The sequence below is a fragment of the Lissotriton vulgaris genome, chromosome 4_1, assembly GCF_964263255.1.
Source record: "Lissotriton vulgaris chromosome 4_1, aLisVul1.2, whole genome shotgun sequence".
Lineage (NCBI taxonomy): Eukaryota > Metazoa > Chordata > Amphibia > Caudata > Salamandridae > Lissotriton > Lissotriton vulgaris.
In genome coordinates this window covers 14502991-14525704 of record NC_141691.1, presented here as the reverse complement: position 1 = coordinate 14525704, position 22714 = coordinate 14502991, and the positions used below count along the sequence as shown (strand labels likewise).

At 43.1% G+C, this 22714-nt stretch overlaps 1 protein-coding gene across 1 annotated transcript in view; it reads right to left on the bottom strand.

The window, feature by feature from the left end:
• Positions 1 to 22285, bottom strand: part of LOC147718223 (nicotinamide N-methyltransferase-like) — a 98637-nt gene extending 76352 nt beyond the window's left edge. The window contains exon 1 of the mRNA XM_086966646.1: positions 22126 to 22285. Coding sequence (XP_086822772.1) covers positions 22126 to 22273 — 148 coding nt within the window. The 5' untranslated portion in view covers positions 22274 to 22285. The remainder of the gene's footprint in view (positions 1 to 22125) is intronic.
• Positions 22286 to 22714: the final 429 nt, after the last annotated feature.

The window sequence follows — 22714 nt, the reverse complement described above, 5'->3', positions numbered from 1 at the left end:
ATGCTCCTTTATACTCCTCCTCCAGACTCCCCCAATCCATTTCCCTCAAGGCAGATGGATGGATTACGACGAGTCCCCTAAAGTGTGACTGAAATTACTGACTGACTACATGCTTGCTGATTGCTGACAGAGTTACTTCTGATATTGACAGGAGAGGCTGCCCTGTGGGCCCTCACTTTCCGAAGAAGATGTGGACAAAAAGTAGAACAGGTAATGAATAATTGAGAAGATGGCGTGCACTGCACAGCAATGGCTATCTGGCTCTGATGAAACCAATTGCTGTTTGTTTTTTGTGCATTAAATTATGATTCATATGTCTAGTCTCAGTTATTTTTTAATCTTTCACATAGTAATTGTAACTCATGTCAACAACTCGTTTTTTTACCTTGTTTAATTAAAATTGTACTTCAAATTCAGGGGCCACTATATTACATTTCACAAAATATGCAAAATGTCCTTGGAGCGGACTCACTTGCCAATATACCATGATGATTGATTAAATAATATATCTTTTTTCTTTACAGTCACTCACTGGGATGGATGGATCATCAGCGTCGATTTACGGAAGAACTATGGCCAATTCGTGAGTGGCAAACAGGTAAACCAGTCTACAACAACTACTACAGCAGGACTACATGTCTGTCTATTCGTGGTATGTATTGATCAAGGGCGAGGCAGTGTACTGTTGTTGTTATGCCAGACAGAGTCCACTCCAGACAGCAGTTCATGTAAAATTGGGGCTATGTGGCTTGCTGCATACAATGAGATATGCCTTGTCTGTCTGACAAAGAGCCTAGGTATGCTACATCAGTTTGCTTCACTCAGTGGTGCCTGCCTTGACCCTCTGCATGGCACTGCCTCAAGCTTGGACCAAACATTCGTTATGTTTGCGAAATTTGCCGTTTTTCGGTATTTCGCAAATCTCGCGAAAGTACCGAAAAATCGCAAATTCTTGAGTGAAATGGATTTTTGGCCCATGCTTGCGGCAGGGCCATGCAGATGGTCAAGGCAGGCACCACTGAGTGAAGCATCCTCCTGATGTAGCGTACCTAGGCTCTTTGACACAGACAGACAAAGCATATCTACGGTTTAAGGTTCAGTGCGAATTTACTAGGATTTTTGGGTTTAAGTTGGTATGGTTCACGCTGATTCTAAGGCTTGGGCCCGATGCAGGCTCGTTCATAATGATGTTGGCAATGTGTTAGGGGGGTTTGGTGTTCTTTGGTCCAGATATGGCAGAATTTTGGCCTTTTTGGGTGTTTTGCGGGCGCGTGTGTTTGGGTGAAAAACTAAGTGAAAACTAGTCGTAGCCGTTCTTCTTCTTCTTCTTCTTCTTCAAAGAGCGCAGTGGTTCGATTTTGTTCTGCCTTGCGGAGATTCTCGTGAATCGCTGGAGCAAGTGACTGTCCAGGTGAGTTTCAAGAGGATGAAAGTAGAGGAATTGCTGAAAACAGCAATGTTTCGTGAACAGCGCAATTTGCCATGTTTTGAATATACCAGTATTGCATGTTTTTTAGGGCCTGTTTGGGGGTGTTATAGATTTATGGGGGAGGGTGTGAGGGTCTGGGAGCACTGCTGGGATAGCATAATTTTTTATTGGAAGTGATTTGAAGAACATCCATGGTGGGAAAGAGGAGTTATTGCCTAGCTGCAGAGCGTGTTTGGACCGATGTTGACTGGTTGGCTGAAAATGTTCTAAGTATGAGTTTTTGCATTTATGCTTTTTCCCTGTTTAGGGGTGTTCTGCTTTTTTGCAGGTGGCTGCATGGGTCTGGGGGCATAGCTCGGAAGGTCTAATATCGGAATCAAGTGTTTTGGACCAGATCCATGGTGAAAAAGTGTTTGCGTTTTTGCTCACTTGCCTGTCTTTGGGGTGCTGTTTGGGGGGCTTCTAGGTTTTTGTGGGTGAGTTTTGGGGTCTGGGAGCACTACTGGCAGAGTCTAATGTTGATTGCATTGGTTTTTCAGGAAATCCATGGTGGAAAAGGGGAGTTAGGGCCTAGATGCAGAGCGCATTTGGACTGAATTGAAGGTAGGCCCATGTTTGCTTTTTGGCTATTTGGGGATGTTCTGCTTTTTGGCGGGTGGCTGCAGGGGTCTGGGGGCATATCTTGGAAGGTCTAATATCGGAATCAAGTGTTTTGGACCAAATCCATGGCAAAAAATATTTTGAGTTTTTGCTCACTTGCCTGTCTTTGGGGTGCTGTCTGGGGGGCTTCTAGGTTTTTGAGGGTGGGTTTTGGTGTCTGGGAGCACTGCTGGCACAGTCTAATGTTGATTGCATTTGTTTTTCAGGGAATCCATAGAGGAAAAGGGGAGTTAGGGCCCAGCTGCACAGCGCATTTGGACTGAATTCCAGGTAGGCCAGAAATTTGCTGTCTCACTTTTTGCGGTTTTGCTTTTTGCCTGTTTGGGGGTGTTAAACTTGTTTCCGCCTGGGTTGACAGGTCTAGGGGCATTGCTGTGAAGGTCTAATACCGTATAAAAGTGATTTGGAGAAAATCGAAGGTGAAAAAGTGTTTTTATTTTCAGGCATTTCGCTCACTTTAGCGTTTTCAGGGGGCTATTTGGGGAGTTCCTGGTGTTTGTGGGTCGGTGTTGGGGTCTTGGAGCAACGCTGGGTATGGATACTTTTGATTGCAAGAGGTTTGAGGAAAATCCATGGTGGCAAAGGGGAGTTAGGGCCTAGCTGCAGAGGGCGCACGGAGTGATCTGGGAAATATGCAGAAATTTGTCAAAGTGCCCATTTTTCCATTTTGGCTTTTTGGCTGTTTGGGGGGGTTAAACTTGTTTTTGCCTGAGTTGACGGGTCTGGGGGCATTGCTAGGAAGGTCCAATACTGGATAAAAGTGGTTTGGAGAAAATCGGAGGTGAAAACGTTTTTCCATTTTCAGGCATTTTGCTCACTTTAGCGTTTTGGGGAGGCTGTTTGGGGGGTTCCTGGTGTTTGTGGGTGGGGTTTGGGGTCTTGGAGCAACGCTGGGTATGGATACATTGATTGCAAGAGGTTTGAAGAAAATCCATGGTGGCCAAGGGGAGTTAGGGCCTAGCTGGATAGCGCTCACGGAGTGATCTGGGAAATATGCAGACATTTGTCAAAGTGCCCATTTTTCCATTTTTGCTTTTGGGCTGTTTGGGGGGGGGGGTTAAACTTCTTTCCGCCTTGGTTGACGGGTCTGGGGGCATTGCTGTGAAGGTCTAATTCAGGATAAAAGTGGTTTGGAGAAAATCCATGGTGAAAAAGTTTTTAACTTTTCCGAGTTTTCGCTCACTTTCGTGTTTTTGGGGGCCTGCTTGGGGGGGTTCCTGGTGTTTGTGGGTGGGTTCTGGGGTATTGGAGCAACGCTGGGTATGTATACTTTTGATTGCAAGAGGTTTGAAGAAAATCCATGGTGGCAAAGGGGAGTTAGGGCGTAGCTGCATAGCGCGCACAGAGTGATCTGGGAAATATGCAGAAATTTGTCAAAGTGCCCATTTTCTTTTTTTTGCTTTTTGGCTGTTTGGGGTGGTTAAACTTGTTTCCTCCTGGGTTGGGGGTTTGGGGGCATTGCTAGGAAGGTCTAATACCGGATAAAAGTGGTTTGGAGAAAATCGGAGGTGAAAAAGTTTTTCCATTTTCAGGCATTTCGCTCACTTTAGCGTTTTCGGGGGGCTGTTTGGGGGGTTCCTGGTGTTTGTGGGGGGGTTTTGGGGTCTTGGAGCAACGCTGTGTATGGATACTTTTGATTGCAAGTATTTTGGAGAAAATCCATGGTGGCAATTGGGAGTTAGGACCTAGTTGAAGAAAGCGTTTGACACTATATTTAACATAGGGCTCGTTAGGGTTAGCAGTATTGCATGTGTTTGGGGGTGTTCGAAATTTTGGCAACTGGGTTCTGGGGTCTACTCTTGGAGCACTTGTCGAAAAATATCTAATTTTGGTTGCAAGTGGTTTGAAGAATATCCATGGTGGGAAATGGGGGATTTGAGCCTACTTTACTTTCAAACTACTTTTTGTTACCATTTTCCACTAGGCCTCAAACAGGTAGCAGTATCGCACGTTTTTTGGGGTCTGATTGTGGGTATTCTACATTTTATCGTCTGTGTTTAAGAATCTGGGAGCACTGCTGGGAAGGTCTAATTTTGTTCTAAAATCGTAGTTTACACTACACCTAGCTTGAGGGGAAAAATCTGCAAATTTCGCCCATACTTATTTATCCTTCAAAAGGAAACTCAGAGTACGCCCTTTCGAAACTATTGTACTGTCGATTCTGAAACTGAAAGTGTGACTTTTTGCACTACACAGAGTACGTTCCTCATACTTTTTTCTCAGTGGTGTTTTAATATCACTTCCTGTTTTCCATCAACATTTACAGGGCGGCTTTCACCCTGTGCAATGGAAAAAAGGATGAAGTCAGGCTTCACATTAGCGATCCGCAATTCAGCATCCGCCAGGCAGGCAGTGGACAGGGTATCTTCTGGTCACCAACATTGATTTACGGAGAGTCAGATGGAACGGAGGAGTACCGCAAATAAGAGGAATGGCTATTCCTTTGCTCTCTGCTTCTAAATTCATCCCTCCAGCCATTGTATAGTTTAACTTTGCAATTTTTCAAACTAATTTAAGAAACAAAGTGTTTCTCTGAGTGCTGAGATAGGCAAGAGAAAACGCATAATTACTGCAGCCCTGTACTGTCGCATTCTTTCATTCATTAGAAAGTACTACTTAGTTTAAGTAACCTAACCATCCATTTAGCAATCAACTTCATGCCTGCAGAAGTGCATGCACTTCCTTTATGTCCCTTAAAATATTTATAGATATCTTCATTTGTTGTTTGTCCATGCTGTGTTTTTTTTCCCTCTCTCACTCAACAAAACTGTCCCAAAAAAAACATTCCCATCCAATTTCCAAACCCTAACCCTCTTCCCACGGGTTGTGTGGTTTTCATTGATGTGTGAGTAAATGACAGCAATAATTCCACACACTTGCTGGGGAGGATAAGGTCATAGCAACTGAAAATGAATTACATTTTAAGGCTGGTGAAGGAATCGAAGGATATATACTTACTCAGCTTGACACAGACCCTTGACTATTGGCAAATCAAAGCAGATTTTAATGGGCGCCATCAACTGGATTGATCATGAAGAACATCCTCCTCCTACACAGGGCAAATGATTAGGCTGCTGTGTCCTTCACCTTCAGTACTATTTCTTGTAGTAGTAGCCAATGTCAAATTCCACGGAAGTAGTAGTTATACTTTCAATACTTTAGCATTTGTAAGGCTACATTTTGGCACTGTTCTAGTGTACTGTCACATGCTTTAGTATCTATCATACCGTTCTAATGCTCCGCGCAGGCCAATCAAGGTTTCAATTTCTTTTCTTTCATATGCTGCAACTGCCACTGTGTACCACCACCAGTACCACCTCAATGATGCCATTTCAACCGCCCAGGATTACCAACCTTAATCGCCATTTGCCATGTAGCCAGCCCTGTGCCTAGCCCTATTTATAAACACGTAAGGTAAGATAAGCGTTTGGGGGGAGGAAGAATAATGGAGTAGTATGAGAGACGAGAGACTGGCGGTAATACTAGTAAAGTCCTAGGACAATTGAATTCACTAACTCTGTGAGAGGCACTTACTTTTGTAAACATTTGGGCAATTACTTACACAATCTGAATCAAGAAGCCACTTACGTTTCAGGAACACAAACTTACTGTTAACCCCCCCCCCCCTCCAGCCTCAACTGCAGTAAAAACACATATGCTATGTTTAAGTTTAAAGTAATAATTATTTATATTCCTAACAAAAATAAACTATCCTGCAAGACCCGACCCACCCCCCTACCTAACCCCAAAGAATGTCCGTGAAACAAAAAGTCCCCAAAGTCCAAAAAAACAACTCCCAATTCCCACCCCCCAAAAAATTTAAAAAAGGGGCTAGGGACAGTCTCTCCTTCTCTAATGCCACCGGCGGCATAATTTTTGGGCCAGGTGGTTATGCTCCTTGCGGAGGTTCTTGAGCAGGATTCTCAGTTTCTTCTGCTCCTGCTGGTAGGACACCCTGAGTGTTAGGCGGTTCATGCGTGCCTTGCACCTGCTGTGGGGGGCAGCTGATTTTTTGGTTGCTTGGCGGTGGCGGGTGGCTGCGGTACCACGGCTCCGTACCGCTGGAGGCCTGCGCTGACTGGCTGACCCAGGGAAACGGAGGAGGATGCAGCTGTCCCTGTGGATGTTGTGGTTGACTGCATGTCCTCCTCCTCCTGGGCCACAAGCCGCCGATATTCGGCGACAGTCGCCTCCAGTTTCCGTTGCCGGGCCCGTCTAGCCAGCTCCTTCCGTGACAGTTTGGAAGGAGCATCTATATGAAGAAAGAAAAACATAGTCTGTAACCAATGCTCTTTAAGATTAACACAAAATAATGCAGTAAAAAGTTGTATCACAGTAGAACTAGCAACTTGCAAGCACAGTACATAACATTTGTGGGCTGTATCTATCTAACCTCCCACTTCTTCAGCCTTGCTCTAACATTAGTGGGAGTTTCAGGAATCAATTCTATGAGCACTATGGACTCACTACATTAGAGTCGACTATGACAGTTCATCAGTCTTATTCTTCTTCTTCTCTCTTGTTTAGCGAAATTGGTACGTAAACTTCTGGAAGCCAGCATAATGCCAGCGCAGTCAACTTGCCCCCGAGAAAAACAGACGCATGCCATGATGACACAGGCTTGCGTTACTGTACCAGTCCAATACATGCAGGTGGTGAAGCTCTTACTTTTCTATTACGGGTGGCACTGAGAATACTCTGTTACAAGGGCTACTGCTTAATTAATTTAACTTTTATCCTACAGTGACAATGACTACTAGAAAGGAAAATGAAGAAGATAAATAATATGAATATCTATCCCTTCACATGATATGTATTTGATTGCATATGGGATGACTTTAGGTACTTTGTTTTTTATTGAGTGAACACTAATAGGCCACACATGAATGACAGAGTTGTACTAAAACTTATTAACAGAGGTAGTGAGTGGCCCCCGTAATCACCGGATATATGCTGTGTTTGCAATACAAAGTACTGCTACTATTCATGGTAGTATTCGGAAAAATTACAACTTCTTTTCCTTGCCTTTCCTACACTGGAACGGACGTGCAGGTGCGGTGTTACATGCTCTTCAAAGTAACACTTAGTTCATCCAGTGACCGTCTACTCTCTCTACATACACATATGCTATCTATGAGTCAGATAGTACCATGATCCAGGCATCCATCCATTCAAAGTAAATGTCAATCATTCTTGTTAATGTCTCAAGTGGACAAACCTAACATGTTCTCACAGGAAAACAACATTTTCATTTTAGTTTGGAAACCGCAAGCCATGCATCCTTGCTTGACTTGCATTTGAATTTCAACCAAAGGATATATTGCGCAAACATACAGTTTCTGTTTCACCCACCCAGGCAGTCCTCTTTCCTTTCTCCTTCCACCCATCTTTGCCTCATCCTTCATCCGGCCATGCATGATATTCCCAGCCACCTCGGGCAGCATTCAAAAACGTGTATCATTCTTTGTCAGTCATCATTACTTTTAACTCACTCGTCCTTCCACACTTACTTACACCCTTTATTCCCTTTTCGTTCATCCCATCCATTAAGCTTATCTCTGATCTGACTTGAATTCTCGAAAAAACTTTCACAGCTGAGTTGAAGTCAATTTAGAGGAGGCTACTACCTGGTTAATAAAAACTTAGTTGTAAATTTGTAAGTCTTCTTAACAGTATAGTATACCTGTTCTGTACAACATATACACCCGTGCAGAGAGCACACTCTGCAGTCTGCTATCTCAATAAGTAAGGAATATAATAGCTTACTACTGTCCGCCACTACCGTGGCATCCCCCACAGCAGCTTCCGCTGGCTCTTGCACCGCCTCCGCCCCCGGAGTGCCCACCTCCGCGCTGGCCCCGGCACCGGTGGATAGTTGTGCCGATGTTCCGCCTAGAAAATACATTTTAGATTCTTAGATGCCATGTACACCACTCCCTAGTATTTTGTATAGGAATGAAAAAATGTCACTACGACTACACAAACAAATGTAATAATTTGTGACTGTCTAGTCAAAACTAAATATTGCACTATTTTTCAGGGAAGGGTGTTGTCTTGCTACACTTTTTAGCACAACTGATGAATGCTTGCTTTTTAACATGCACCGTTTTTCTCATAATAGACAGAAGCTTCCCTTCTAAGAACAAGAGCAACATCAGATCATCATCACTAGGACGGAGTCAGCAGCGATTCAGCACCACAAAGAAGATTTGAAGTTCCAACCACGTGAGGGCTCGCCCACAATTAATGTGAGAAATCACTAGGCAATTTTCCATTTTCAATCCACCGTTTATGTTGTATGATGAACTTGAATTTATTAAATGTTTTTACTTTTAATAAAGCTTTATAACTTACATAGACTCTGTGGTTTTTAGTCATGAGTGAGTGAGCGAAAGGGTTTGCAATTTGCAAGCAAGAGTCCGTGGCTCTGATAGTTCTCGACTCTGACTCCGTAGTCTTATGTCCTGGGTTGGATAATCATCATTGGGGATCAATCATTGATGAATTAGGGAGCTAAATGACCCTGTCACACTAGCTAGTCAGTAAGGAGATTGGAGGTTCAAATTCTGTTATGACTGAGGTATGTGGAAAGTCTAACTGCGCCTGAACAATGCACTATTTAGTGTCCATAGTTCTGTTTGTGCAGAATTGTCCCTGCAACAATAGTAGTATGGATTGTCCTCCTATCCAATCAAAAAGTAAACTAGTATCTTATTCTTTCTTGGTGGTCATTGACAGTTTATTGTTGGGAATTGTCAAAGCATAAACATTTAGAAGACTTCAAAATACATTATGGACAACCCAGAGGACTGCACTCAGTGCATGGAGCTAATCCTGAATAGAATGGGAGTTTTGTTTAACACCTTTTGCCAACTGTGCAAGCTTAGTTAGCTACATAGACGGACTAATAATGATAATCTAGTAGTACCACAGGGAGTCATAGTAGAGGCAGGATAAAAATTTAGAAACAGTCTACAAGAAGATCAAAGACGATGTAGGAAAAATTGAATGAGGAACGTTAGTAAAAAATAGGTACTCTAAAAGATAGGGGAGTAAAATTAATAATATTAACATAAATACTTACTGGGGCCAGCAGAGGAGCCCTTGTGTGTCCGATCCTGGCCTTCCTGGTCCTCGTCCGCCGGCGCCGCTACCTCCTTCTCTGTCTGTCCTCTTGCCCCTGGGGGAAGCTGATGTACAACATGAAAGAAAGACCCAAACATGGATGATTGTTCTCAACCAAATCAAACATTTCAAAAGAACAATAACAATAGCAAATGGAAAACAATTGCACTACATTTATTGACCTATCTGATGTGGTCTAATAGGATATTAGTATTGCTGGATACGCGGACCGTCGACTTGGAAAGTTATGTAACTCACTAAAACAACTACAAAAAGGTTCGACTAGGACTGGCAGGCAGCACACCACAGCACGCGAAGTGACAGACAAAGTCCATCGTGATTGCAGACCAGTGAGAACACTAAAAAGTAAGTTTTCTACTACATAACCAGTCATTAAAATTCTCAAACTATCAATACACCATCACTATCTCTTCTTAGTGGCAGGTGTACAAAGGAAGGACTGGACTTGAGTCTCTAGGGGCAGATTAACAAGTCCCTTGCGGCTCTTTTGCTCCGTCGTTGCCTGACTTTTGTGATGCAGCGGCAGCGCAAAAGAGGCACCATGGTGCGGCGTATACTAACAACGTGACGCATATGGGAGATGCATCACGTTGTAAAGCCCTGCGCCATCAGGGGGGTTCCGGTTCAAGGGAGGGCGTTCCTGCGCAGGAACGCATCCTAAAAGTGGCTGAGTGACAGTCACTTTTAGGCCAATGCTGCGTCACTCTAAACCCTGCGGCTGCTTGAAGCAGACATACGGCTTGACGCAGCATTGGGGAGATCGGGCACCCCAGAGCATTGCTGGAGCTGCGTTGTGGTTGCTAAAAAAATATTCTGTGACACATTAATCAGCCCCAAATTAATTCAGGTCACTTGAGGCAGGGAAGGTGTGCTTTGCTTTGCCAAAAATAATGTACACTGGACAACCAGAGGGTGTGGTGATGAAACAGAGGGTGGCATGGGTGGGCCAGAGGGTGGCATGAGTAGTCAGAGAGTGGCAGTGGTGACAGAGAGTGGCAGTGATGAAGAAGAGTGTCCCAAACAGGCTGGACACGTAGAAACAACAAGTTCGCAAAACTTGCGACCCGACAGGTAAGTTCGCAAATTGCGAAATTGTAAAAACCCTCGCGAACTGGCAGAAACACGGGCGAACACAAAAAAAAAAAATCCGCAAATTCGCGGGAATTCGCGGATTTTGCGGATTGCGAATCCGCAAATCCGCAAAATTCGCGAACGCGAGATCCGCAAAATTCGCCCATGCTTAGTGATATGCACTGCTCCAACAGATGTCACAAACACCTCAAAAGGTGGAGAAGTTGGTATTCCAGGTGCTACCATTTCTTTTGTTCCTGCTGACGCTGGGCAGACCAACACACACTACAGGGTGAGTGGCAGAGTTCTTTGTCTTCCTAAATATTTAGAGCAATATGTAGACAAGTAATTGTTGTCTTTTTATTCTACCCTCCCCCTATTTTCTTTTCCTGTCAATGGTATTTTTTATTTGTAAAGGAGGGGGATGTGTGGTATCCTCCTCTCTAGGGGAGGATTGCCAATGTATTCTCAACCCTCTCCTCTTTAAAAGTTATGGTTCATACTTTTGTGACAGGCCTTAGAATATCACTGCTGAGAATGTTTTATGTTGAGCTCCTTGTGCAGAGTTTATGTGTGAAATTGTTAGACAATGTCTGTTGCTGAGGGCCTTTTGCTTATATCAGAAATACAGCTTCTCTGTTTGTACATCTACATTTCCTGTGATTTAACCACCAACGTGTGTACTTTGAATTTCACAGAAAGGTAGCTTGTCCTCAAAGTGGTGAATGAACTCAAGACAGAGGAACAGGTAGACTTTTTGAGAAAGAGGGAAAGTAGGAGAGAGCAGTCTACAGATGTATAAAGAGGGTGAGCCTGCGTATCTAAAATGCACTCTAAAAAGAGGAGGTGTGTTTGAGGGACAGAAACTTTGAAACAGCACAGCAAAAAGACCTGAAGTGAATCAATATGAGCCAGTTGTAAACAGTGAAGGTGAGAGCATGTGAAAGAGTAGGAGCAATAGAGCGGGACTGGATGGAGGATTACCCAGAGGGGGGGAGTTACATGCTTGAGATGGACCTGTGTATGGCATTAGGAGGCATGTGTATTTAGGTGGTACAGAGAGGAGATAGATAGAGTGGGGGAGAGATGACAGGGTTGGTGGAAGTACAGTGTTGAGATGGGTTATATTGCAATTGTTTCTTGTGGTGTTGTGTGATGTGGAGTGGTGTGGTGTGTGGTAGTATAGTGAAAATATGTGGCATGGTTTGCTGTGGAATCATATGGATAGTAAATAAACAGATTTAACTGAGAAGGTTCTATGTTGGGTTCCCGGTGCAGAGTTCATGTGTGACCTGTTGGATAACAGCTGTGGCTGAGGTCCTTTTGCTTATACCATAAATAAAGCTTCTCTGTTTTTACATCTACATTTCATGTGATTCAACTACCAATGTGTTTACTTTAAATTTCACAGAAAGGTAGTTTGAGCTCGAAGTGGTGAATAAACTCAAGACAGAGGAGCAGGTAGACTGCAGATATTGTGTGTTATGAGTTAATTATGTGGAATGGTATTGTGTATAGTGGCATATTGTGGATGTAAATTATGTTCTGTGCTGTTCATTTTTGTAGTATTTTACTGACATCTGTGTTGTGTATTTGAGATATGTGGTGTGTTGTGGAATTGTGTTGTCTACTTATAATATGTTATTTGGTGTTGCATGATGTGGTGTGCATTGTAAATGTGTGGAGTTATATTGTGTTGAATGAAAATGTGGTCACTGAGTGAAATTAGGCTTATTGGAATTATATGTTATATTGTGTAGTGCATTTATGTGGTTTGCTGTGTAGTGTAGTTCCTAGTTTCCCACTAGGCCCTGCGCATTGGAATAACATAAACAGTAGTATCGACGTGGAACTGTGGATATTCCAGGCCTCCACTGACTATGCTAAACTTAATTGGGTTGTGTTACCAACTAGCTCAGAGGTCACTGGAAACTTTCTTCTCTGCATAGGAAGTGATCAGCTTCCTTGGCACAGACAAGAAGGGATTCAGCTTTCCAACAACGGTGCAACATGACAACTTTGCTCCTCAGATCAAGAGTCAATCTCTAGGGTCGTGTGAAACAATAGACATGTATTTCACTCAGTCAGTCTAGTGCAGTTTACTTTCACGAGATGTAGAGAATAGAGAGACGGGCGTTTGTCAATTAAAGGTTAACATTTATTGAACAGTCTTTCTTCTCGTACAAGAGAAATGTATTGCCACAATTGCAAGAATTGTTATTGTAAAAAGTACGTACAGTAAGATAAGGATTGCGAAATAGAACTGTAAAAGCATTGATATGGTTTCTTAGCCATACAATGGTTTAAAAGTAATAAAACATATATACAGTCATATATACATTAGGCTAACATACTCAACTGGTGCTTCTAACTAAGCCTACCCCAGTGTGCCTGACCTAAGCCTAACACGTGGAAGGGGAGTAAGTAAGTAGCTTTAAGTTAAGTTGGTTTTGCCAAGGTTTGTTTCAAGAATTCTCGTCTAAGGGTTTAGTCAACACCATACCTCTGAATAGAATGATGGAGGATTGGTATCTCCTTCAGGGGTCACTCTCGATATCCCAGTCACCCGCGAGGGTAGACCGGAAACGCCAGAGCTGGATTTCTCTGCACGAGAAAGGCAGCGGCTTCTCTTCAGCGCGTCGAGGAAGGAGGGGGGACAGCGTCCGCGGGCAGCTGGAATCTGCTGGATGTCTTCGCAGAGGACGGCTGTTCAGCTCCTAAGCGTACTGTACCATAGTTCGCGCTTTGGCAGCGATAATGGTATCAGCAGCTTCACCACCACAGGGACAGCAGGCTGCAGCGACAGAGTGCTAGATTTACCAACACGGGGTCTTGCAGGCAGCTGGCATCAGCAACAGTAGCTCGCATTGCTTAAGGCAACGTTGGTAATATTTATACCTGACAGGTGCCGGGTTTGACGCAAGTTTGCTGGACATAAGACGTCAATTAAAGATGTCACTAGGAAGTGATAGTTATCAGTTGCTCATTAGAGTTCCATTACTAATCAAAACACAGCAAGCGGGGATTTCCAGGTTTGCTGAGTTTTTATCTTGTTGAAGAACTCGGAGTGTTATCTAGGAATATCAGATAGTGACTACTGCTCTGTCATTGCACTAATTGGTCGCAAAGGAAGTGGCAGAGAGAACTATGCTGGAATGTGGCTCTGTTCGTGTGAGGCCAGAGATGACTTTTCAGAAAATCGCACTTGAACGGTTATGCCAATATAGGGAATAAATGGATTTATAGCCGAATAGGGGCATAAGGTCACAGTATCGATCAGGAACCTAGATAAACACGTAACAGCTGGTATGTGACATAGAGTGCATTTCTGTGGATTGTTTTTATGTTGAACCATGAAGGCAATGGTTGTAAAAGAGAATGTTCTTGCTTAGCAGGAAGCGCAGACTCCTGTTCTGCTCCTACTCAAAGTAAGATCCATTGCTGAATGTTGCTGCTGTCTACTTTCTGGAAATGGAAATAATGCACGATGACAACAAAGTACACAAGCAGGCTTATGGTAAATGTCCACTGGCAGGCTATACAAAATAACTACCGACGTCAGGCAGCAGGCAAGGAGGCATGGCCACAACAAAGAACACATACAGGTTATGGCAGAAACACACTGGCTGGCTACACAAAATGGCCACTGACTACATGTTCAAGAAGCAATCAAGGGTGCATATCTACAACAAAGAAAGACATGCAGGTCTTTGGCAAATACACACTGTCTGACAACGTAAAATGGACATCCGCCACATGATCAAACAACAACAGCAAGTTTGGAAGCCTGCCAACAACAAAAAAACACATGAGGTCATCTGGCAAAAGCACATTTGCTGGCTACACACAATGTCAACCAACCACATGGTCATGCAGTAAGCAAGGAAGCATGGTCACAACAAAGAACACATGCATGCCTATGACAAAAACACATATCAGGCAACACGAAATGGCCACTGACCACAAAACAAAGAACAATAGCAAGCAAAGAAGCATATCCACGACAGTGACAAAAACACACTGGATGGCTAAACAAAATAGCCACTGACCAATTGTCAAGCAGCAAATAAAGAGGCATGTCCACAACAATGAACACATGCAGACTGATTACGCAAAATGAAGCCTTACCACATGGCATTGAGAAGAAAGACAAATTGTAGCCAATGGGAAACAGAAGCACACTGGCCAGACAATTGAGGCATTGGTAACACTGAAGAAAATGTGTCCTCCCAGGTCATCAAATATTGCCCCACTTTTACACTTTTTGTACAAACAAAACCTGTGAAGTACAACACATTTTTTTATTTAATCCAAACCCATCCCGCCAAAAATTATGTTTGAAAAAAAACAAATAACACAAACACAGTTGCTTTATGATCCCATGACTAGTACTGGCCAGGCCTGCTGACTCTATGGCCCATTGGCAGACTAGGCCACATGGCAAGATATATACATACTGCAAATTTAACAAACATGGAGAAAGTGTACTGAAGTGTGCAACATTGCTCCTTTATAAAAGAAGAAACAATAAATCCCAAAATATAACTAGGCATCTACTGATACTGCCAGCCACCAACCACAACACATTTTGGTTATTGAATAAAATTACAAATAAATACTGGTGCATGCCCTCTATCAAACAAATAACACCCATACTCAAAGTTTTCAAACTTACTTGTGAAATCCCCAACAAAAGTCCTTAAATCCAATAGCAGATATGTAGCAGACACATAGAGTGATTCTTCCAGCTATAAATCTAAATGTAAAGTGATCAGGAGCTGGACAAAACACAGGGAGGAGCCTGCTGGACAGGAACAGGAAGTTGGAGTCGCTTAGGCATAACAAAGTTAAATTAAAAAAAGCCTTCTTGAACAAAAAACAGAGCATCCTGAACGGTCGGTTGGAGGTTAATAGTAACTCAAAAATGCCTTTTTGAGAAGATTTCGCTGCTTCTCAAGTAGAAAATCTGCTTGAGAGCAGCCTCGGTTGCTTGCACTCACCAATGTCATGAGAAAATCACCAGAAGCTGTGCTCCCTCAGTATTTGAAAAGTCGATGCCGAAGGTGATACTCTCGTTCCGAGGATGATGTGCTTGTACTGACTCACACAAAGGCAAAGACATATCAGTTTCCTATGAGGATGCATGCATTTTGGATGAACATGCTCCTTAGGACTTACCTCCAAGTGCCCAGCACTTGGCTAGGTAGAATCTCAGCTTGCAAAGTTCAGATGTAGATGCTAGTAGTTGAGGTCTTTTATACCCCTGAGGCTTGGAACAAGAGTCAAGCCCTTTTATTCACTCTGGGTTCAAGTGATGCAGGTACAGTCTTTCTGACCCAGGCAAGAGAACATCAGGTGTCAGGTCAGCTCATCAAGGCAAGAACACAGCATGAAGGAGTACAGCAAAGCATCAGTCGAGCCGAGTGGCGGCCCCTCCAGCAGCAGAGCAGTTCTTCTTCCTGGCAGAGTACTCACAGGTTCAGAAGTATACTGAATTGTTACTGCCAGAGATTTAGTATTTATACCCGGTGGTGATTTCAAGTTTGGGGAGCCTTCAAAAAAAGCTTTGAGGTGCACAGAGGTTCTCCCTTCCTGCCCTGACTCCAGACACACTACAGGGGGTAACCAATCCTTCGTGTGGGGACAGGACACAGCCATTTTAGGTATAAGTGTCAGCTCCTCCCTTCCAGTGCAAAAAAACAATGGATTTAGGCCCAGATCCTTTTACTGGGATGCATGTATGATATTGTTTTACATTCCGTCCATCAACTGTGTTTTTTGCAATTTTCACCCCGAGTGGGCTGGGCATGCTCAGACGTGAGCCCCAGGCTCTCCACACCACTGGAGTCAAGCTATCCAGGCTGATGAAGGCTGATAGCCAGAAACCGGTCCTTGGATGCTTGATTCCGGTCTGGGAAAGACATATCTTGGTAGTTCGGACTGGACTGTTCCCATGAGGCACAGGGTCAGCGCTGATTTGCATATAGCCAGTGTCTAACCCAGGGTGGTGTGGAGTGCAAAAAAAGATGGATGTAGGCCCAGATCCTTGTACTGGGGTGAATGTATGACATTGTTCTACATTCTGTTCATCAACTGTGTTTTTTGCAGCTCCTCCCTTCCACCCTGCTCAGGGTGGCATGCAGATGACCACTCAGGCACCCTAAGCATTATTTGTTTGTGACTATCTAAAGGGAATGCAGGAAGCCAGCTGTCACCCGCCCTTGATGTGTATTTCAGAGACAGTCATAAGGCACTGAACTGCTAAAGTGTTAAATATCAACTGTCCAAAGTGGACATTGATAAACTGGAATTTAAAATTAAACTTTAGCGTAAGTTGTGATTTTAAATTGTGAGTTTAATGACTATAAACTTGGAAAGTCTACGACAAACAATGTGTATCCCTACCCTTTTAAAGGGGACCACAACCCCTGGAAGTTGATTTTACGGGACCTTTGGGGTGCCACTCAACTTATCACTGGCTTGGAAAGTGGCACAGGAGTGACAAAACTCCTTGGTATCTTCAGATATATGGGGCCAGTGAAAGTGAGGGACACGCCTGTCCCAAGTCTTGCTTTGCCCTGAGTGTCCTGCAAGAGGAATATCATGTGCTAGAGAGAGGATGAAACCTTTGAACCTCTGGGGTATTACCAACCTCCTGGTGGCACCAGTATTTTGGTCCTTACCCAGAGAGTACAGATGCCCATCTTCCCAATAGATCCTATGGGACTCACTGATATGCTCTGCTTCCTCTGCAGCAGTGTGCAGTCTCAGGGGTTCAAGAGAGGGGCAGGTCTGCTGCTCCAAACTCAAGTCTGCCCTGTAAAGGGCCCATGCCCCCAGGAACTCTGCCTAGTCAGGCCCAAGTTCTTCTGGGACAGTACCTTCGGAGGGGTTGGGACCATCTTCTGAATGAGGCTGATCTTCACTGAGAGTTTGTGAAGAGGATAAAGCCTTACCCCTCCTGCTCCATCTCTTGGGAGGCATCTGGTACATTTTTCCAAGATCCAGTGCCTTGTCAATGCTAGCTGTTTGATCTGAGCTCAGGTGACAGCAAACCCACTGGCAGAGATGCCAATTATCTCTGCATGAGTCCTGACCTCTACCTCAGCCTATGCTGAAGTTTCTAGATCATTACTCAGCAGGCAATCTACAGGTAGGTCTGGGGATACCATTGTATATGGATAGACCTGCACATTACTCTTCAAATCAATAATATGAGTGGAAAAAATGTTAAAAGCAACTATTTCTGCGTGCTACTTCATGAAGGGGTGTAGCCCTAACCCCTGTATACGAATACCGAATGCGAAGACACGGAGACATCCGAGTCTGCGCAGAGCACTGCCAAGTCCCTAGGGTTTCAAGCAATTAGTTCTGGTTTCCTGCCTTTCAACAGTCATTCAAATAAAGTATATACAACAATTTGGTTATGATAAGAAAAGCACTTAACAAACTCCTGAAATGAAACGTATGAATGCCCACGTTGGGTGTTAGACCTGCGGACCAAACGTCCATTCTCATTATGAGATAAGCGACTGTTCAAAGCCCAATTTTCTGTAATTGGAAACCTAATCTAGAAAACAAACATGTCCTTAATGGAAAAGAGGAGCGTGTCTACTGTGCAGGAATGTGAAATACAAACAATAAATCAATCATATCATTTGTAAAGCGCACTACTCACCCATGAGGGTCTCAAACGCTGGGATTGGGAATGCTGCTACTGTCTGAAAATCCCAGTTTTAAGGAGTTTTCTGAAGGTCAGCAGGTCTTGGGTCTGCCGTAGGTGGATGGGAAGGGTGTTTCAGGTCTTGGCAGCGAGGTGGGAGAATGATCTGCTGCCGGAGGTCGCTCTTCGGAAGCGGGGGACTGTGGCGAGGGCGAGGTCGGCGGAGTGGAGCTGGCGGGTTGGGGTGTGAAAGCTGAGTCATCTGTTGACGTACGTTGGTCCGGTGTTGTGGAGTGCCTTGTGTGCATGGGTGAAGAACTTGAAGGTTATCCTCTTGTTGACCGGGAGCTAGTGCAGGTCTCTCAGGTGGGGTGTGATGTGGCTGCGTCAATCGATGTCGAGGATCAGGTGTGCAGAGGTGTTCTGGATGCGTTGGATCCATCTCAGGAGTTTGTCTGAGGCTCCTGGTTAGAAGGCGTTTCTGTAGTCCAACCTGCTGCTGATGAGTGCCTGGGTGGGGATCTACTTGTAGATCCTGCAGAGCATGTGGAGGGTGTTGAACCGGGAAGAGGAGACGGCGTTGACCTGGAGTCAAACAGAAAGTTGTCTCTCGGACACTATACTGAGATTGTCCATATCAATGATCAGGGTGAAAGATATATGTATAGCCAAACTAGCTGTATCTCACAGTGCTAGTGCAGTGGGAATAATGCCATCTACGCCAGTAGTCGACAATATGCACCAGCAATGTTATGACCAAAGCAGACATAGAAAAGAAAATATAATCATATGGATGGCATAGTAATAACCATCCATAGTCAGGGTATATTGTCCTTGTGTGATGAAAACAGGTATTATGTGTTATAGTTCAGCATAGACAGCATAAGCTGTAAAAACATATTGAAAAATATTATTCATAGATGTATAGGTCTGGGAACTTAAATATTTCTGGTGATCCTTACTCATGTCTATATCCTTCTGTGACATGAAGGGTAAAATCAGAAACCAGTAAGGTATTTTACATTGTATTTCACCAAATTAAGCAGCATAAAGTGTGAATGTTATTCACAGATGTAAACAGCCAGGAAAACTGGAGCACTTCTGGTGACTCTATACATATATACACATTTCTGTGACATGAAAGGCAAATAGCAAAAATACCAACCACAGAACAAAAATACACAAAATACCACTGTGTTTCTAATCCCCCAAGATATAGTGCATCTCATGGTTGCAGTTAAAGCCATACTCCACTATTGGGAGGCGTAAAATTCAAGTTGCTTCTGCACGTCTCAGTCTCAATTCTCTGTTTCCTCCATGTACAATTGATTGCTCATTTTGCATCCGAAAGAAGGAAAATAACTTGTGTGTGCCCTAGGATAGACATGCAGCCACATGTAATGCTACTGGATATCTGGCATCTTGCTGATGTAAAGCTCTCACATGCTCACTAATTCTCTCTTTTAGTGGCCGTATGGTACTGCCCACATAAAATTTGCTGAATGCACATTGAATAATGTACACCACATTTTTCGTTTGACAGTTTACGTTTTGTTTGATGAAGTACTTCATCTTATCCATGCTCTCAAAGTTGCAGGTGCGATGCTTGGCCCACCTACGCCGCCCCCTATATCTCCCACATTTATGGAAGCTCAAAGTTAGTTTAGAAAGCCAGGTTAAATCCCTGGTACCTTGTGGAACCGTAGGTATGAGCCTGGTTCTGATGGTTCTGCCTCTCCTGAATGTTATTTGTGGGTAAGAGGTCACTTAAAACTACATCAGACTGTAAAATCCCCCAATGTTTAACAAGGATTTTTTTAATTACATGGATTAAACTGTTATCAATCTCACTGGTTGTTTGTCTATGTGCTTAGATGTTTTCGCTCGAAATGTATCTCCTCTAGTGACCTGTGTGATCCTTTTTTCTGCTTGCACAATGATCTTAGTGGTGTATCCATTCCTCCGGAATCTGTGTTTCATGTGACTGAGGCATGCCTGAAAGTCTGCCTCATCACTACAGTTCCTTTTGGACCTTAAGAATTCACCATATGGTATGGTATGACTTTGATGTGCAGAATGAGAGATGTTTGCATGTTATAGTGCATTGCAAGAGGTGTCCTTGCGAAAAAGTTTACTATGTAATCTTTCATCTTTGATAAAGAGTTCAATATCCAAAAACGTTATTCGTGTTGTACAAGATTCCATAGTAAACTTCTTGTTGTGACAGTTGTTGTTAAGATTTTCATAAAAGTCATCCAATTTATCTTGTGTGCCTGACCAAAGCAACAAGCAATCATCTATATATATCGTCGCCAATAGACGATAGAGTCAATCCATGGGGCTCCCTTATCGCTCCATATCCAATTCGCTTTAAGTGTGCCCATACACAGATTGGTGAATGATGGGGAGAATTGAGAACCCATGGCCACTCCCCTGATTTGTTTGTACCATCTGTTATCAAACATGAAGAAATTATTCTCTAGGATAATTTTGATCATCAGCATAGAAGTGTGCTGCCACTGTGTGGCTGGTCTCTTATGTAATAGTCTGGTTACTGCATCTAGACCCTGATCAGGTTTGATGCTGGTGTACAAAGACATCACATTCAATGTTTCTAAAATTATACCTGTTTGCCACTGTAAGTCTGTTGGAATACTCGGGATATGCTTAGTATCCTGAATATACGACAGTAAGTTGCGTACCATTGGTCCAATGAAAAGATCAACATATTCCGCTAGCCTTTCAGTGGGGCCTCCTATCCCTGACACAACGGGTCTGCCTGGAGGAAAGGGGAGATGTTTATGTATTTTTGGCAGAGTATATAACCAAGGAAAAGTGGGTCTGAACACTTTCAAATATCCCAATTCGTCATCATCCATATGCCCAGCTTTATGCCATTCCAACAAATATTTGTTGATCTTAAAGGACAAATGGCCAATAGGGTTATGCATTAATACCTCATAGCAAGAGTGGTCCTGTAGTTGACTTAAGATTTCATTGTTGTAGTCAGAATGGTTCATGACTACCACATTTGTGCGCTTCCCTGATAAGAATGTCAGTGTCTGTGCTAAGTGTCTTCAGTGCTAAACGTTCTACCGTCTCAAGGTTGTTCTGCTGTTTATATCATTTCTAGATCTTTTGATGTCAAATTTGTCCATGCCCTCCAGTTCCCGTTTATAAAAATTGTCAATAGGGTGACTCCCTGGGAGTGTGGGTGTCCATTTTGATTTGGTTCTAAGACCACTGGATATAATATAGTCAGTGTTTATATTTAACTCCTGAAGAAGTAATTCCATATCATGTGGAGATTCTTTATTGTCTGTTATATACAAAACTGGCTGTGTGGCTTTTACATCCTGTATTGTCAAGATATTGGACACAAAGTGGCTAGCAATGTTCTTAGTAGATTTATTCACAGGTTTGTTACAAGAAAAATGTTTCTTTAGTTTGAGACCCCTAATAAATTTGAAAAGGTCAAACCTGAGTTGACACATATCACCTGATTCCGATTGATTGAAGCTCAAACCTTTACTCGGGAGAGAGTAAAGAACTAAAGGAACATTTTGCTTGTAACAAATCTGCTAAGAACATTGCTAGCTGAATAAACACATACTTCGAACTCAAATTGTGAGCATGCTATTACTTTTCTATTTGTTTTGCAGCACGTAAATCTTTTTGAACCCTATTTTGTACTTGTATGGTTTATGTGATAATCCATGTTAACAGTGAGGTTTTGTATTTTTGATTTGTATGTACACATTTATTATTTCTTTTAATGGTAATAGCTCATTCTGTAGCATGTAATTATATTGTATCAACTCCCAGACCTGGCTTGTGACCTTTGGGTGACTATCTTTATTATCTAGACTTCTGCTAGAAGTTTGTAAAGCAGCTATTACTAGACAAACAGTACACATACTACCCTGTTGTTGACAAACTACACATTTCTGAAAAAAGGCAATTTGTCCTATTAATGAAGAGGTGTTTTTAACCATTCAACTGATATGTGTTGAATGACATTTAAAGCCACCCCCAAACCGTGTTTGTCAGTTGATCTCTGGATTGTTGAATCACTAAGGTTGATCTCTGCCCCTACCCACAGAAATACAAACAATGGAAGCACTGACTATGTAAGGAGGAAAAAAACAGTACATACCAGATGAGACAATTTTGCAGAGATTTGAAAGTAAACGAACAGCATCCACAAAGAAGCCACAGTGTTGTGACAGAAAGGCCTCCCGGAGGCTCTTTGGATCAAAGAATCTTACATAGTACTCCTTCAAACCTATGACAGAAGCGTCCATTTTCTCCAGAGAGCTTGCTGCTTGCTGTACTCTGTGTTGCCTTCACTCACCCTATATACAGCAAGAAATCTAAATTGTTAATGATATCCAAACAGTGGGTGTGCTCTGCATCTCATTTCAGCTGCAATGTAATTTCAATTTTATAACTAAGGTCACTTCTCAGTTACATCTTTATGTTTAGCTTCTGTCTGGGTGTGTTTTTCCCCTTTCCAAGTAAGAGTATTTACCCATGACAGCCATCAAGACACAGTACCTTTCACAACATGGTTACATATGATCATGCTTGTGAATTTTTGAACATGCGGTATCTTCATTCATGTAGAGAGAGGGGTGTCAGCTGGTTAGTTTAATTACAGGTTTGGTCAGTTTTAAGTATATGCCCCAAAAAATATTGCAAACTGCAGTGGAGTGATGGCTCGGCACCTGGTGCTGTGATGACTC